We start from the raw sequence: 17,365 nt of genomic DNA on the forward strand, positions 1-17,365 counted from the left end.
CCTTCAACCTTTACTAACACGTCCTCTACTATTCCATAAGCTTGTCTCACTGACTTGTCTGCCAATTGTAATGAGAACAAGGCAGGTTGTACCTCAATGATCCCCAGCTTCTCCATTACAGAGAGTGGCATAAGATTTATCCCTGACCCCAGATCACATAGAGCTTTTTCAAAGGTCATGGTGCCTATGGTACAAGGTATTAAAAACTTGCCAGGATCTTGTCTCTTTTGAGGTAAAATTTGCTGAATCCAGGTATCTAGTTCATTAATGAGCAAGGGAGGTTCACTTTCCCAAGTCTCATTACCAAACAACTTGGCATTCAGCTTCATGATAGCTCCTAAATATTGAGCAACTTGCTCTCCAGTCACATCTTCATCTTCTTCAGAGGAAGAATAGTCTTCAGAGCTCATGAACGGCAGAAGGAGATTTAATGGAATCTCTATGGTCTCTATATGAGCCTCAGATTCCTTTGGATCCTTAATAGGAAACTCCTTCTTGCTTGAGAGACGTCCCAGGAGGTCTTCCTCACTAGGATTTTCGTCCTTCTCCTCCCTTGTGCATTCGGCCATATTGATTATATCAATGGCCTTGCACTCTCCTTTTGGATTCTCTTCTGTATTGCTTGAGAGAATACTGGGAGGAGCTTCAATGACTTTCTTACTCAGCTGGCCCACTTGTGCCTCCAGATTTCTGATGGAGGATCTTGTTTCACTCATGAAACTAAAAGTGGCTTTTGACAGATCAGAGACTAGATTGGCTAAATTAGAAGTGTTTTGTTCAGAATTCTCTGTCTGTTGCTGAGAAGATGATGGAAAAGGCTTGCTATTGCTCAGCCTATTGCGTCCACCATTATTAAAGCCTTGTTGAGGCTTTTGTTGATCCTTCCATGATAAATTTGGGTGATTTCTCCATGATGAGTTATAGGTGTTTCCATAAGGTTCACCCATGTAATTAACCTCTGCCATTGCAGGGTTCTCAGGATCATAAGCTTCTTCTGAAGCTGTCTCTTTAGTACTGTTGGATGCATTTTGCCATCCATTCAGACTTTGAGAGATCATGTTAACTTGCTGAGTCAACACTTTGTTCTGAGCCAATATGGCATTCAGAGCATCAATTTCAAGAACTCCCTTCCTCTGAGGTGTCCCATTATTCACGGAATTCCTCTCAGAAGTGTACATGAATTGGTTATTTGCAACCATGTCAATGAGTTCTTGAGCTTCTGCAGGTGTTTTCTTTAGGTGAATGGATCCACCTACAGAATGGTCCATTGACATTTTCGAAAACTCAGATAGACCATAATAGAATATATCTAATATGGTCCATTCTGAAAACATGTCAGATGGACACCTTTTGGTCAACTGTTTGTATCTTTCCCAAGCTTCATAGAGGGATTCACCATCTTTTTGTTTAAAGTTCTGAACATCCACTCTAAGCTTGCTCAGCTTTTGAGGTGGAAAGAATTTATCCAAGAAAGTCGTGACCAGCTTATCCCAGGAGTCCAGGCTATCCTTAGGTTGTGAATCCAACCATATTCTAGCTCTATCTCTTACAGCAAAAGGGAAAAGCATGAGTATGTAGACTTCAGGATCAACTCCATTCGTCTTAACAATCTCACAAATCTGCAAGAACTCAGTTAAAAACTGGTAAGGATCTTCAGATGGAAGTCCATAAAACTTGCAGTTCTGTTGCATTAAAGCAACTAGTTGAGGCTTAAGCTCAAAATTATTGGCTCCAATGGCAGGAATGGAGATGCTTCTTCCATCAAATTTGGACGTTGGTTTTGTGAAGTCACCAAGTATTCTCCTTGCATTATTATTGTTGGGTTCGGCTGCCATCTCCTTCTCTTGTTCTAATATTTCTGAAAGGTTACCTTTAGATTGTTGTAATTTAGCTTCTCTTAGTTTCCTCTTCAGAGTCCTTTCAGGTTCGGGATCAATTTCAACAAGAGTGCCTTTTTCCTTGTTCCTGCTCATATGAAAGAGGAGAAAACAAGAAAAGAAGAGGAATCCTCTATGTCACAGTATAGAGATTCCTTTATGTTAGTAGAAGAAGAAAGGGGAGAAGAGTGAAGAAGAATGGGTTCAGATTTTTAAATGAAGAGAGGTGAAGAGAAGTGTTAGTAAATAAATAATTAAATAGAATAAGAAAAGAGAGGGAGAATTCGAAAATTAATTTTTGAAAAGGAGTTAGTAATTTTGAAAATTAAAGATAAGATATGATTAAAATTAAAGTTTAAAACAATTAAAAAGAATTTTTTGAAAAAGAGAGAGGTATTTTCGAAAATTGAAGAGGGAAAAGTAGTTAGGTGGTTTTGAAAAAGATAAGAAACAAACAAAAAGTCAAATAGTTAGTTGAAAAAGATATTAAAATCAAATTTGAAAAGATAAGAAGATAAGAAGTTAGATAAGATATTTTGAAATCAAAATTTTGAAAAAGATAAAATTTTTGAAAAAAGATATGATAAAAGATAAAAAGATTTAATTCAAAAATTTAAAATTACTTACTTCACTAACAAGAAACTACAAGATAAGATTCTAGAACTTAAAGATTGAACCTTTCTTGTTAAGAAAGTAACAAACTTCAAATTTTTGAATCAATCACATTAATTGTTAGTGAATTTTCGAAAATATGATATAAAGATAAGAAAAAAATTTTGAAAATATTTTGAAAAAGATTTTTGAAATTTTTGAAAAAGATATAATTTTTGAAAAAGATATAATTTTTGAAAAGATATAATTTTAGAAAAAAATGAAAAAGATATAATTTTTGAAAAAGATTTTGAAAAGATAAGATTTTTTTAAAATTGAAAATTTGACTTGACTTGTAAGAAACAACTAATTTTAAAAATTTTTTGACCAAGTCAACCCAAAATTTCGAAAATTTGGAGAAAAAAAAGGAAAAGATATATTTTTGATTTTTTGAATTTTTAATTATGAGAGAGAAAAACACAAACATGACCCAAAACATGAAAATTTTGGATCAAAACACAAGATGCATGCAAGAACACTATGAATGTCAAGATGAACACCAAGAACACTTTGAAGATCATGATGAACATCAAGAACATATTTTTGAAAAATTTTTAATGCAAAGAAAACATGCAAGACACCAAACTCAGAAATCTTTAATGCATGGACTCTAAGAAACGAAAAATGCATATGAAAAACAACAAACAACACAAAACAAGAAATCATCAAGATCAAACAAGAAGACTTGTCAAGAACAACTTGAAGATCATGAAGAACACTATGAATGCATGATATTTTCGAAAAAATAATGCATAAATTTTAAAAACATGCAATTCACACCAAACTTAAAAATTGACTCAAGACTCAAACAAGAAACACAAAATATTTTTGGTTTTTATGATTTTCTAATTTTTTTGGATTTTTATTAATTTTTTTGAAAATCAAGTTTGGAAAAACGAAAAAGAAAAGAAAAATTTTGAAAAAGATTTTTGAAAAGAAAATTACCTAATCTGAGCAACAAGATGAACCGTCAGTTGTCCATACTCGAATAATCCCCGGCAACGGCGCCAAAAACTTGGTGGACGAAATTGTGATCAACAATATTGGCTCTTTGGTATGTGCATTTATTAACTCAGCACTTTCTTTCCACAACTCCGTTCAACTAACCAGCAAGTGTACTGGGTCGTCCAAGTAATAAACCTTACGTGAGTAAGGGTCGATCCCACAGAGATTGTTGGTATGAAGCAAGCTATGGTCACCTTGTAAATCTCAGTTAGGCAGATTAAATTGATTCATGATAGGTTTGAAAATTAATAATAAACAGAAAATAAAATAGGATAGAAATACTTATGTAAATCAATAGTGGAAATTTCAGATAGGCGTATGGAGATGCTGTGCTCCTCTTGAATCTCTACTTTCTTATTACATTCATCCAATCCTTCTTACTCCTTTCCATGGCAAGCTATATGTAGGGCATCACCGTCGTCAATGGCTACTTTTCATCCTCTCGGGAAAATGGTCCTATGCGCTGTCACTGCATGGCTAATCGTCTGGAGGCATCACCCTTGTCGATGGCTACATCCCATCCTCTCAGTGAAAATGGTCCAAATGCTCTGTCACAGCACGGCTAATCATCTGTTGGTTCTCAATCAGGTTGGAATAGAATCCCTTGATTCTTTTGCGTCTGTCACTAACGCCCAGCCTTCAAGAGTTTGAAGCTTGTCACAGTCATTCAATACCGGAATCCTACTCGGAATACCACAGACAAGGTTAGACTTTCTGGATTCTCAGAATCCTACTCAGAATACCACAGACAAGGTTAGACTTTTCGGATTCCCATGAATGCCGCCATCTATCTAGCTTCTACCACGAAGATTCTGTTGGGGAATCTAAGAGATATGCGCCCGGCCTAAGGTAGAACGGAAGTGGTTGTCAGTCACGCGTGTTCATAGGTGAGAATGATGATGAGTGTCACGGATCATCACATTCATCAAGTTGAAGTGCAACGTATATCTTGGAATAAGAATAAAAGAGAATTGAATAGAAAATAATAGTAATTGTATTGAAACTTGAGGTACAGCAGAGCTCCACACCCTTAATCTATGGTGTGTAGAAACTCCACCGTTGAAAATACATAAGTGAAAGGTTCAGGCATGGCCGAATGGCCAGCCCCCCAAAACGTGATCAATGGACCGAATGGTCAAAAGACGACTAATACATTAGTAAAAAGTCTTATTTATACTAAACTAGCTACTAGGGTTTACAGAGGTAAGTAATTGATGCATAAATTCACTTCCGGGGCCCACTTGGTGTGTACTTGGGCTGAGCTTATTGGAGTTGAACGCTGAGTTATAGCGTGTTTCTGGCGTTCAACTTCGGGTTGTGACGTGTTTCTGGCGTTTGACTCCAGACAGCAGCATGTACTTGGCTTTGAGCGCCGCTTTACGTCGTCAATTTCCAAATAAAGTATAGACTATTATATATTGCTGGAAAGCTCTGGATGTCTACTTTCCAACTCCATTGAGAGCGCGCCATTTGGAGTTCTGTAGTTCCAAAAAATCCATTTTGAGTGCAGGGAGGTCAGATTCCAACAGCATCAGCAGTCCTTTTGTCAGCCTTTTTCAGAGTTTTGCTCAAGTCCCTCAATTTCAGCCAGAAATTATCTAAAATCACAGAGAAACACACAAACTCATAGTAAAGTCCAGAAATGTGAATTTAACATAAAAACAAATGAAAACATCCCTAAAAGTAACTAGATCATACTAAAAACTACCTAAAAACATTGCCAAAAAGCGTATAAATTATCCGCTCATCACTGTAACAGAGCATTTGGACCATTTTCACTGAGTGGATGGGAAGTAGCCATTGACAACAGTGATGCCCTACATACAGCTTGCCATGGAAGGAGCCTTGCATGTTTGAAAGTGAGAAAGCATTATGTTACAGGGATTCAGAAGACAAAGCATCTCCAAAACTCCAACATATTCTCCATTATTGCATAACAAGTACTTATTTTATGCCCTTTCACTTTTTTTACAATTGAAACTAAAGAACCCTATTGGTATCCTGACTAAGAATAATACGATAACCATAGCTTGCTTCAAGCCAACAATCTCTGTGGGATTCGACCCTTACTCACGTAAGGTATTACTTGGATGACCCAGTGCACTTGCTGGTTAGTTGTGCAGAATTACATAGTGTAAGTGTAATTTTCGTGCACCAGTGAGGTGCAAACACTTTATTCATCAGCCATTGATATGTGGCTCTTGCATTTTCTAGCCCATAAGGCATGACCACATAGCAATAATTTGCTCTTGGCGTGATGAAAGATGTATTTTCTTGATTCGGCTTGTACATCGGAATTTAATTATATCCCGAGTACGCGTCCATGAATGACAAGTATTGATACCCCGAGCTGGAGTCTACTAAGGTATCAATATTTGGAAGTGGATATGGGTCTTTGGGACACGCCTTGTTCAGGTCAGTGTAATCGACACACATTCTCCACTTGCCGTTTTGCTTTTTGACCAGTACCACATTTGCCAGCCATACCGGATATTTGATCTCTTTGATGAAACCTGCCTCTAGGAGGGCTTGTACTTGTTCTTCCACCACTTGGGCCCATTCGGGTCCGAGCTTCCGTCTTCTTTGCTGAACCGGTCGTGACCCAAGGTATACTGATAGTTTATGCGACATGAGTTCGGGATTTATTCCTGGCATGTCGGAGGCTTTCCAAACGAAGAGGTCGGAATTCTCTTGTAGGAGCCTTATAAGTTTCTTCTTCAAATCCTCTTTTAGGTTGGCTCTTATGTTGGTATTTTTTCCTTCCTCTACTCTGACTTGCACCTCTTCAGTCTTCCCCCAAGTTGTGGTTGCAACTCTTCTTTAGCTTTGACTCTTCTGAGCTCAAATGTGTGCACCTTTTCCTCTCAGGTTCAAGCTTTCATTGTAACACTTTCTTGCCAATTTCTGGTCTTCCCTGATGGTTGTAATTCCCTCTGGTGTTGGGAATTTCATGAAAAGGTGGGGGCGGACTGATGAACGGATTTTTGACGGTTTAGAATTTTCCAAATGAAATCTCGTTGTAAAGTATAGTTTCTAAACCAAACAATAATCCTTTCATACAAAAGATTGTTTGTCACAAGTAATAAACCCCTAAATTTATAAACCGAAGTATTAAAACCTCGGGTCGTTCTCCCTAGGAATTACAATAGAGTGTCTTGTTATTGGTTGTGAGTTATTTTGGGGTTTTGATATGAAGCATGAAAGATAAATGGCAAGAAAGTAAACTAACAACTATAAAAGGCTCTTGGCAAGGTATGAAAATTAGAAGTTCTATCCTAGTTATCCTTCTCAATTGTGATGAGAATTGTTCATTGCTACCACTTAGTTAACCCTTACTAAAGAAAGGAAAGTCAAGTGGATGAATTGACTTGAGCCACAAGTCCTAGCCAACTCCCAAAGAAAGACTAGCTTTAGTGCACTCCAAACCAATTAGCAATCTCTCCAATTATCAATCAACAAAGGAATTAGATAACTCAAGTGTCACTAATTACTCTACCTAGGCCAAGAGGAACAAAAATCTATACTATATCTAGAAGAGGCATTTCAACAAACACATAGAGTGCAATAGAAGTAAACATTATTAAATGCAAGAATTAAAGGAATCTACAACTACAAAAATAAGAGATCAACAATAGAAAAGCAAAGAAGACACATTTATTATGAATTACCTCTTATTGAATTGGAAGAATGTAGAAGGAACAATACTAGATCTACAACAAAATACAAGAACAACATAAAGGAAATTGCAATAAAAGAATGGAAGAAGAATGAATGTAACTACAAGGAATTGAGATGTAGAAGTAGAAGAAAGCAAAGATTAAAATCTAGATCTAAGAACTAAACCTAATCCTAATCCTAATTCTAGAGAGAAGAGAGAGCTTCTCTCTCTAGAAACTAACTTCTAGAACTAAACTATGACTAATGGTAACTAACATATGTTTCCCTCTTCACTCCTTGGGTTAAATAGTACCAGAAATGAGTTGGATTGGGCCCACAAGGCTTTAGAATTCACTAGCCACGTTTTGCTTTAAGTGAACCAGGTGGCAGCAACGGCGCGTGCGCATACTTTGCGCGTGCGCGCCACCATACGTGTAGCAACTATGGCAAATCTTATATCGTTTCGAAGCCCCGGATGTTAGCTTTCTAACCCAACTGGAACCGCATCATTTGAACCTCTGTAGCTCAAGTTATGGTCGTTTAAGTACGAAGAGGTCGGCTTGACAGCTTTCCGGTTCTTTCATTTCTTCATGAGTTCTCCAACTTTTCATGCTTCTTTCTTCATTTCCTTGATCCAATCTTTGCCTCCTAAACCTTGAATCACTTAACAAACATATCAAGGCATCTAATGGAATCAAGGAGAATTATATTTAGCTATTTTAAGACCTAAAAAGCATGTTTTCACTCTTAAGCACAATTAAAGGAGAAGTTATAAAACCATGCTATTTTAATGGATAAATGTGGGTAAAAGGTCATAAAATCTCTTAAAATCAATACAAAATAAACCGTCAAATTGGGGTTTGTCACGGACACCACTGCTCCAAGCCGATTTAGGGTTGCTATGCCTATTAGAGTATTGTAGGCTGAACCCACATCGACGACTATAAAGTCGATGCTCAGAGTTTTGGACTTCTCCCCTTTTCCAAAAGTTGTGTGTAGGGGTATAAATCCTAGTGGATTTATTGGTGTATCCCCCAACCCATATAAGGTATCAGGGTAAACTCTTAATTCCTTTTCGTCCAATCCCAACTTATCAAACACTGGCTTGAACAGGATGTCGGCTGAGCTTCCCTGGTCTGCCAGGGTTCTGTGTAGATGGGCATTGGCAAGGATCATAGTGATCACCACCGGATCATCATGTCTGGGATCTATAACTTGCCCATCTTCTTTAGTGAAAGAGATAGTAGGGAGGTCGGGAGCTTCACTCCCGACCTGGTAGACTTTGTTCAGGTGTCTTTTATGAGATGACTTTGTGAGACCGCCTCTAGCAAACCCTCCAGAGGTCATGTGTGTGTATCTCACTGGAGTCTACGGTGGTGGGTCTCTTCGGTCCTCATCTCGCTTTCTCTTACCATGATGGTCTGACCTTTCCACGAGATATCTGTTAAGCCGACCTTCTCTGGCTAGCTTTTCTATCACATTTTTTAGGTCATAACAATCATTTTTTGAGTGAATATATAATTTATGGTACTCACAGTAGTCGCTACGACTTTCCCCCTTTTTGTTCTTGATGGGTCTCAGGGGAGATAGCCTTTCAGTATGACAAATTTCCCTGTAGACATCAACTGGGGAAACTCGTAGAGGAGTATAAGAGTGATATCTTCTGGGCCTTTCAGGGCCGACTTCCTCTTTTTTCTTGGGCTCTCTCTCTCTCTCTCTCTCTCTCTCTCTCTCTCTCTCTCTTTCTCTTTTGATGAGTGAGAGTGCCCAGGTCGTCAGCTTGGTTCTCTTAGCCTGGCGTTTTCTTCCATTTTGATGTACTTCTCGGCTCTTTCCTGTACATCACTTAATGAAGTCGGGTGCCTTTTCGAGATGGACTGGGAGAAGGGACCTTCTTGGAGTCCATTTACTAGGCCCAAAATCACTGCCTTCGTGGGCAGGTCTTGAATTTCTAAACATGCTTTGTTGAACCTTTCCATGTAGTCCCTCAAAGGTTTTCCAACCTCCTCCTTTACTCCCAGGAGACTTGGTGCGTGCTTTACTTTATCTTTCTGGAACAAAAATTGCATGAAAAACTTACGGGAGAGGTCGTTGAAGCTGGAAACCGACCTTGGGGGGAGGCTATCAAACCACTTCATCGTTGCTTTCGTCAAGGTCGTCGGAAAGGCCTTACAGTGAGTAGCACCAGAGGCGTCGACCAGGTACATCTGACTTTTGAAGTTGCTCAAATGATGCTTTGGGTCGGTAATCTAGTCATATAAGTCCATATCAGGGCTTTTGAAGTTCCTTGGAACTTTTGCCCTCATTATGTCCTCACTGAAGGGATCTTCCCCTCCCAAGGGATAGTCTTCTCGGTCGCTGTGAGAGTTTCAACCTTGGAGAGTGGATTCTAGCCTCGAGAGCTTTTCTTTAAGCTCTTTTCGTCGCTCGATCTCACTTCTTAGGCTTCTCTCCGCCTCTCGCTGCCACTCCAATTCTTGCTCAAGCTGTTCCAGCCATCCCTGATGGCCATGGAACAATCCCATGAAGTCAGCTACATGGGGTTGTCCTTTCTTTCCTGGTTCTCTCCCCTCAGAAGAGGTTTCCTTTGGGTCCTTTACCCCTGAGGTTCCTTCTCTGTGCTGATTAGTCATCCCTTGATGGGTGACTATAACTCTGTCATTGTTACCAGCGTCCTGATTCTCTTGCTCAGAATCAGACGCTGTGTTTCCATCCTCGTTCATATCCTCCGCCATCATTGATCGATCTCTCAGTTTTCTGACAACGGTGCTAATGTTACAATGGGTAACCAGAGATTAATGGGCTGGACTTGTAAGGTTAGCCCAAACATCAGAAAGAGATGGTCTCCTACTTGGTTTGCGTCTGGGAGCCGCCGTCCGACTTGTACGTATGAAAGAATGGGGGGTGGTACCTGCAAAGACACTCCAATGCCTAAGTCAGCAAAGGGTTTAGCTGGTTTTTAGAGTATTGGAACTTAGAGATATCTGAGGGGTGTCAGTGTATTTATAGTGGTGAACCAATAACCACCGTTGGAGTAGTTCCACCTTTTAAGGTGGGTAACCGTCTCTTTATCTTAGAGAAGTTGAGATATGGCTCCTGAAAGTGTGTTGAGAGATTTTAGAGGCAGTTATTTATTTGAATAAGTGTTATCTGCCAGCTATCCTTTGATCCCGACTTCTTTGGAGTGGAGTCTGTATTCAATCCGACCTCTTATGAGGAGGTCGGTTGGTAGCGAAGGCCAATCTTTGGATTGGGCCTTTTTGGTTTATTTGGACTTAGACCTTAGTGTTGGGTCAGGATATGAACAATTCCATTTGAAGCTTCTAAATATATAGGAAGATTAAGTAAATCATATGTTTACAGATAAATTCTTTTTAAAAAAAAATTAATGATTTAGTTTCCTGAAACAAAAACAACAAATACTAATAAGAGAATGAAAATAAGATAGCAATATGCGTTTTGAAAAAAAATTATATATGGGAGTTTTTATAAAATTCAACAAGTTGAATCTTTTTAGAGTTTTATGAGAATATGAAAATGAATGGAAAAAAAGTTACTTATTTTTTTTTTGTAATAAAATTAAATGGTCAAGTAATTTTTAAATTAAATATGACTAAGATCTATTTATTGTACGTGCACACTTTTTTAAAGTCGTTGTCATCATTTTTTTTCCTCGTTTTTTTTGTTACTTTTTTAATAACGTTATCGTCGTCTTTTTTAATGTTGTATTATTTTTCTCTTTTTTGGATTTTCTCTTCTTTTATTGTCATCATCGTCCTTTTTTTTTATTTTCTTTCTCATGTTTTTTTCGTATATATGATAAGCAAAATTACTAAGCTAAGCACACTATTGAGTGCAGAAATTTTGATGTACAACATAAAAATTTTGGTGTACAGTACAAAAATTTTAGTGCACATCAACTAAATTTTTAAAAGATCACATGTTATAATATTAACATTTAACCAATAAAATATGTATAACAAATAAATTTTGGTATATAATATAAAAAATTTTGGTACATAATACAAAATTTTAAAAAATTATACGTTAAGATATCGAGATCCAACTAACAAAATATATATAATATAAAAATTGTAGTGTATAATACAAAAATTTTTAAATAACTATATATTAAAATATTGACTTATTCAATTAATATAATATATTTACGGTAAAAAATCTGTTATATACAAAAATTTTTTATATTATATATAAAAATTTTATATTATATCGATAAGTTTATGTTTATGTAAAAAATTTATGTGTTATATACAAAAAAAAAATTTATATTATATCATTAAATTTTTATATTTTTTAACAAAAATTTCTATACTTAACAAGCTCTGAGCGGGTCAAAGTTATTAAAGGCATTGTTGGTGTTGTCGTGCGCTGACGAAATAAAGCCCGCAGTTACGGTATGTGTACGTCTACGTCTGTGTTTGGTCACAAAAAGTAAAACGTTGGCTCCCGCGTAATTTCATCTCGAGTGGGAATGGAACCTTTTCTCTGCGCCATGCAATATAATTTAATACTATATTATATGGATATCAAAATTAAAATTAGTTATTAAAATTAATTATTAATATAAAATAATATTAAAAATAAATTAAATTATATATATATATAAATAATTTTAATATATATAATATTTTTAAATTCTATATTAATTACATATCACATTTATTTTTTCATCCGCTCATCTCAACCTCTTCTTTATATCCTTTCTTTTTCTTCATATCAATATAACCGAGCACCCACATTATACCACACACGTCTGACGTCACAAAACCCCCTAAAATATACATACTGTTTACACCAAAATTAGTAAAATAACTTACAAAATCCAAAATATCATTCCCACAGCATTTGCCCTTTGCAGTAATGAGTCTCATATCTTCCTCACTTCTTATTTCCCTTAAAATTTTTTATTTTTGAGTCTAAACTCGCATATTATTATTATTATTATTATTATTATTATTATTATTATTATTATTTAATGTCTATACATTGATATTAAAGTATATTATGTAAAAATATTTTATAAACACAAAAACTCATCATTTATAGTTAGAATAATACATAATATATATTTCTATATAATAGTTGGCGGATGACTTAATTTTTGATTTTTTAAATAAATAAAAAATATTTTATTTACTAAAATATCCAATAATTTATATCATTTTTATAAAAACTCAACTTATTTCTTATCTTGTTTACAGTAAACAAAATAAGAATGCACATATCTTGTTTACACTGTAAACGAGATAAGGCAATATATGATAGTAAACGTGTATATTTTATTTATAATGTAAATGAGATACGCGTATTCTTATTTCAATTATACTGTAAACGAGATACTTAATAAATTATGACATTTACACTATAAATAAGATCATTACAACAAATTTTCAACAATTATAAAAGGATGTGTAATCCTTTGTATTTTTCACAATACAAACGTTTCACTTTTTCTTCTCTTTTATTTTTTTTCTAAAAAATAAGCCAAAATGTCTAGTAATAGTAGATATGTGGTTGTAAGTGTGTATCCCAATTGCCATATGAGAAACAGTGCACTGGAGTGATATTTGATTGTGATAATTCTATTCTATTTCACACTCGGCGAGTAAGTTCTATGTCTGAGCTGAAGACTGAAGAGTCTGATATTGAGTAGCATTGGTGGTAGCGGAAAAAAAAAGATCGAAAAGGGTGGAGTATAAATCGCTAACATTGATGAAAAATAGAATTTTTTGGTTTCGTCTGTTTTGACTCCATGACAATGAGATAAGAGATAAGATAAATTTTCGTAAAAATACTACAAATTATATATTTTGGTAAATAAAATATTTTTTATTTATTTAAACAAATCCATAATTTTTATGCACATGAAACATGATTATATTTTATATAGGTATCTAACTAGTACTATATTATAAATAATAAACAATTTATTTGTGTAGGGGAGGAAGATTCATGATGGGGCTTTGATTGCGTGTGAAATTGTGCAATGGTTGAAGCAAAGAAAGAAGAAATTAGCAATAATCAAACCGGACTTTCAAAAAGCTTACGATAGAATCAAGTGGAAGTTTGTGGATATTGTACTTCAGAAAATGGGCTTTGGCCAAAGATGTCGAGGATGGATAAAGGAATGTGTGTGCACAGCGTCTATGTTGTTTTTGATAAATGGCTCGCCTTCTAAATCTGTTAAAATGGAATGGGGCTTACGACAAGGGGATCCACTTTCTCCGTTTCTCTTTGTTCTTGTGTTGAGGTCCTTCATAGGATGGTAGGAAAGGCAGTAAGACATGGAAGAATTTCTCTTTTGTTGGTTGAAAAAGACAATATTGAGTTGTCTCACTTGTAATTTGTGGATGACACAATACTTTTTTGCCCCCGGAGGAGGAGACTATTTGCAATTATAAGCGACTTCTACGGTGTTTTGAGATGATGTCTGGTTTGAGTATTAACTTTGATAAATCTAGCTTGTTTCAGTTAATTGCGAGCGAGAGTGGCCACAAAGGATGTGTAGCTTGTTGGGGTGTAAGGAAGCAACGTTGCTAGTCAAATATCTTGGTATTTCTTTGGAAGCGAATTCGAAATTGGTCAAGACATGAAAACTTATTATAGACAAAGTAGAAGAGAAACTCAATATGTGAAAAGCCAAAATGATTAATAAAGCTGATAAGCTGGTACTCATCAAATATGTGCTTACTAGTTTGTCGGGACTAGTTTACTACCTTAACTTATATAAGATGCTCAAAACAGCAGCAGATAAGTTGATATCTTTGCAGAGGAGGTTCTTGTGGAGTAATGAGGACAGAAGGGATGGGGTACCTTTGTTAAGGTGAGATATTGTGCAAGTTCCAAAATACTTCGGGGGTTTGGGCGTGGGCGATGCAGTGCTCCAGAATATAGCATTTTTGTTCAAGTGGTGGTGGGGTTTTCAAAGGAGGATTGCCCATTATGGAAGAAAATTGTGTGCTCCTGCAATGACTTGAATCCAAATGTCCTTCTTTCTTGTCATCCGGTTCCTAAAACAAAGGGTTCGTGGAGGGACATTTGTCAGTTGCAGATAAGAGAATAACAAGCGAGAGATAAGATGGTCAGAGGGTTATCATTAGAGTTAGGAGATGATAGAAGAATTCGTTTTTGGAAAGATAATTGGCTACCATGTGGTGTGTTGCAGGATGTATTTTCAAGGCTTTTCTCGATTTCAAACCAAGTCGGATCTGTAATAGGGGACTGTGGGTTTTGGGATGGGTTGGAGTGGATATGAAACTTTCATTGGAAAAGGGTACTATTCCAATGGGAGTTAGAATTAGTTAACCAACTTCATGGAGTTCTACAATCTGTCAGGTTAACAAGTGAGAGGGAGGACAGAATAGTATGAAAATTTGATAAATCAGGAGTTTACTCTACTAACTCATTTGTGCAGGCTTTGTAGGCGGAGACTCTTCCAGAGGACATTACGAGTTATAATTTCACTAGATTTATATGGAGAGGACTAGTACCACCAAGAATTGAGCTATTCACCTGATTTGTGTTAGTTGGTAGGGTCAATACTAAGAAAAGATTGATTAGATTGGGCATTATTGATCATAGGAATATGATTTGTGTTTATGTAAAAAAGAAATTGAGAATGATTTCGACTTATTCATTGGCCGTGAGTTCATGTGGCAGGTATGGTGTGCTTGGTTATACGCCTTTAATAAACTCTGACCTATTCCAGGAACCATTAAGCAACACTTTGAGAGCTGGACAGGAGCTCCCGTAAAAAAGAAAGACGAATGTAACAGGTGACTGATTGGCTTTTTTGCTATCATTTGGAATACGTGGTTGGAAAGGAATGCCAAAATTTCCAAGAATCAAGAAATAGGCGTTGCGAAAGTTATTACCAAGTCGACTAGGAGCTACAAAGAGTGGGTTGGCTTTATTCCGTCTAGTTGTTAATGGCAATGCCGGAGATAACTACGATTTCTTGTTTAGTGTTTGTATTATAACTCTGGACTTTCTAAATGCTCCACTTTACCGTGTTGAACTTTTTGTTAAAAAAAATTGTTTGGATAAATGTCTCAATAAACTTTTATTATTATTTATAGTCTCTCATTACACATCCAAGTCTTTTTGGTAACTAAATCCAATAAAGTTGGTCTAAACTCAACAAAAATTAAGGAAAAGTACAGGTCGCGGGTATCCGATTACCCGTCCAAATACGAATCGAACCAATGAGTAATCAGGTCCAACTCGAACCAAATCAATGACTCTCTCTAGTAATTAATTCGGGTAATGGTTCTGGGGACAGAACCCAAACCAACTTGTAGACCCGATCATATATTAATTAAATAAAATAAAAAAATTTAAAATATATATGCCTTTTAATATGTTTAAATTTTAATGTCTTTAGTGTTTAATATGTTTGAATTTTAATGTGTTTAGTTTTTAATGTATTTGGTGTTTAATATGTTTGGATTATTTCTATTAATGTTATATGTTTAGTGCTTGTTTGGGTGCTATTATTTTGATAAAAAAAAGATACATTTTTTCAATGAAAAAAGATCTTTTTTTTTTTAATTTTTTAGCGTGTTTGACAAATTTCTAGTAGTAAAAGTAAAAGTACAAGAAAAATTAAAAAAACTTTTTTGAGAAGCTGTAATTTACATCTTTTTTAAAAATATATTTTTTCTTAAAAAAAGATATTTTTTCATATAATAAATAAACAAAAAAGTACTTTTAATTATTATGTCCAAACATAATTGATAGATAAAAAGATATTTTTGCATGAGATATCCAAATATAAAATTACTTTTACTTTTCCATAAGATCTTTTAAAAAAAGATAACTTAAAAAAAGATATTTTCTTAGAAGCTCACCCAAACAAACCCTTATTATACTTACAGAACCGAACCAATCCGTTTTTAATCGGTTTGGTTTGGTTAGGGTACACACACAAAAAAAAAATTCGAACTAAACTGAACCAATTACAATTCAATTGGTTTGGTTCTAATTTCACTCGAACCAACTCGACACATGCTCACCTTTAACAAAAATCACTTTCATTATACGCAACATGTACATACATGCTTCAGTAACACAAACGAAACGCCTGCTTCACTAACGTTTTGTATGCCATGCTCAAAGAATATGAAAACTGTTCTTATCTTCATGCATCTTCTCCTCTTTCTTTTATTGGTGCTGTTGTTACGTTGTTGCATTTTATTTTTGTTTCTTCTTCTCCTCCTCTTTTTCATGTTATTGCAGTTATTTATTTATTTTTTTTATTTTTTGGTTTTATTTCTCTCAAAAGAGTAAAACAAGAAGAATTATGAAAAATAAAATAATAAGGAGAAAATGAAGAAAAAAGTCGTAAAAGAAGAAAAAAATGAAGTAGAAGACACCGAAAATTGTCATAATTTATCAAAAGATAATTCTAAAATTCCTTAATAATAACACATAAATGTCTTGTTTTTGCACTAAAAATTTGTTAAAAAGCATAAATTTTTTTTTAATGCTGCATTTTTTCTTCTTTTTATTCTTCTTTTTTTTTCTTTTTTGTTGCTCTTATTTCTTCTTTTAGTAACACTACTTCTCATATTAGACTTGAATGAATATATTTGTACTATATTACAATATTATTTAGTTGAATGAATGTAGATTCACACTTATTGGATTAAATTCTTAGTAGAAATAGACCGAAATTGATTATTCTTCTTTTTTTTTTCTCTTTTTCTTGGTTTTATTCCTCTCAAAAAAGTAAAACAAGAATAATTATGAGAAAATAAAATAAGAAGGAGAAAATGAAGAAAAAGAAAGATAAAAAAGAACACCAGAGAAGGAGGAGGAAGAAGAGTTTTGAATTGTGTACACATTGTTTAAATCTAGAATGCACCGAAATTCCTTAATGATGACGACACACAAACAAATTCAGTTTAAAACAAGCTCATACCAGAATGCACCAAAATTAAATTCAGAAGCACCGAAATTAAATCCAGAATGCACCGAAATTAGGAACAAATACAGATTCAATGAAAAAAATTATAAAAAGTCCTACATTACATTCAAATTCAAACCTTCAACCATGAATACCAATTTTCACAAACAAAAACGAAATTATCCAACTATCAGAGCATCAAATACTAACTAACTACATTAACGAGGTTCGAACCAAGCCTCATCCA

At 35.1% G+C, this 17,365-nt stretch overlaps 1 protein-coding gene and 1 non-coding gene across 2 annotated transcripts; both read left to right on the forward strand.

Annotated features, from left to right (window-relative positions):
- Positions 1 to 1,332: 1,332 nt before the first annotated feature.
- Positions 1,333 to 1,436, forward strand: LOC130970974 (small nucleolar RNA R71). The gene has a single exon (XR_009082215.1). It is a non-coding gene; the product is annotated as a small nucleolar RNA R71 (small nucleolar RNA).
- Positions 1,437 to 9,970: 8,534 nt separating this feature from the next.
- On the forward strand, positions 9,971 to 13,480 carry LOC130966062 (secreted RxLR effector protein 78-like). Its single transcript, XM_057890823.1, has 2 exons — positions 9,971 to 10,006; positions 13,151 to 13,480. The coding sequence occupies exons 1-2, from the start codon at positions 9,971 to 9,973 to the stop codon at positions 13,478 to 13,480; spliced, it is 366 nt and encodes a 121-aa protein (XP_057746806.1).
- The last annotated feature ends 3,885 nt before the right edge of the window (positions 13,481 to 17,365 follow it).

This window comes from Arachis stenosperma, chromosome 3 (assembly GCF_014773155.1).
Source record: "Arachis stenosperma cultivar V10309 chromosome 3, arast.V10309.gnm1.PFL2, whole genome shotgun sequence".
NCBI lineage: Eukaryota > Viridiplantae > Streptophyta > Magnoliopsida > Fabales > Fabaceae > Arachis > Arachis stenosperma.

What these genes read in the sequence shown, in the direction of transcription:
- LOC130966062 (XM_057890823.1), top strand. Translation starts at nt 9,971, where the DNA reads ATGGGTAACCAGAGATTAATGGGCTGGACTTGTAAG. An exon ending in TAATGGGCTGGACTTGTAAG is followed by an intron (nt 10,007 to 13,150) that starts GTTAGCCCAAAC and finishes TTATTTGTGTAG; the next exon opens with GGGAGGAAGATTCATGATGG.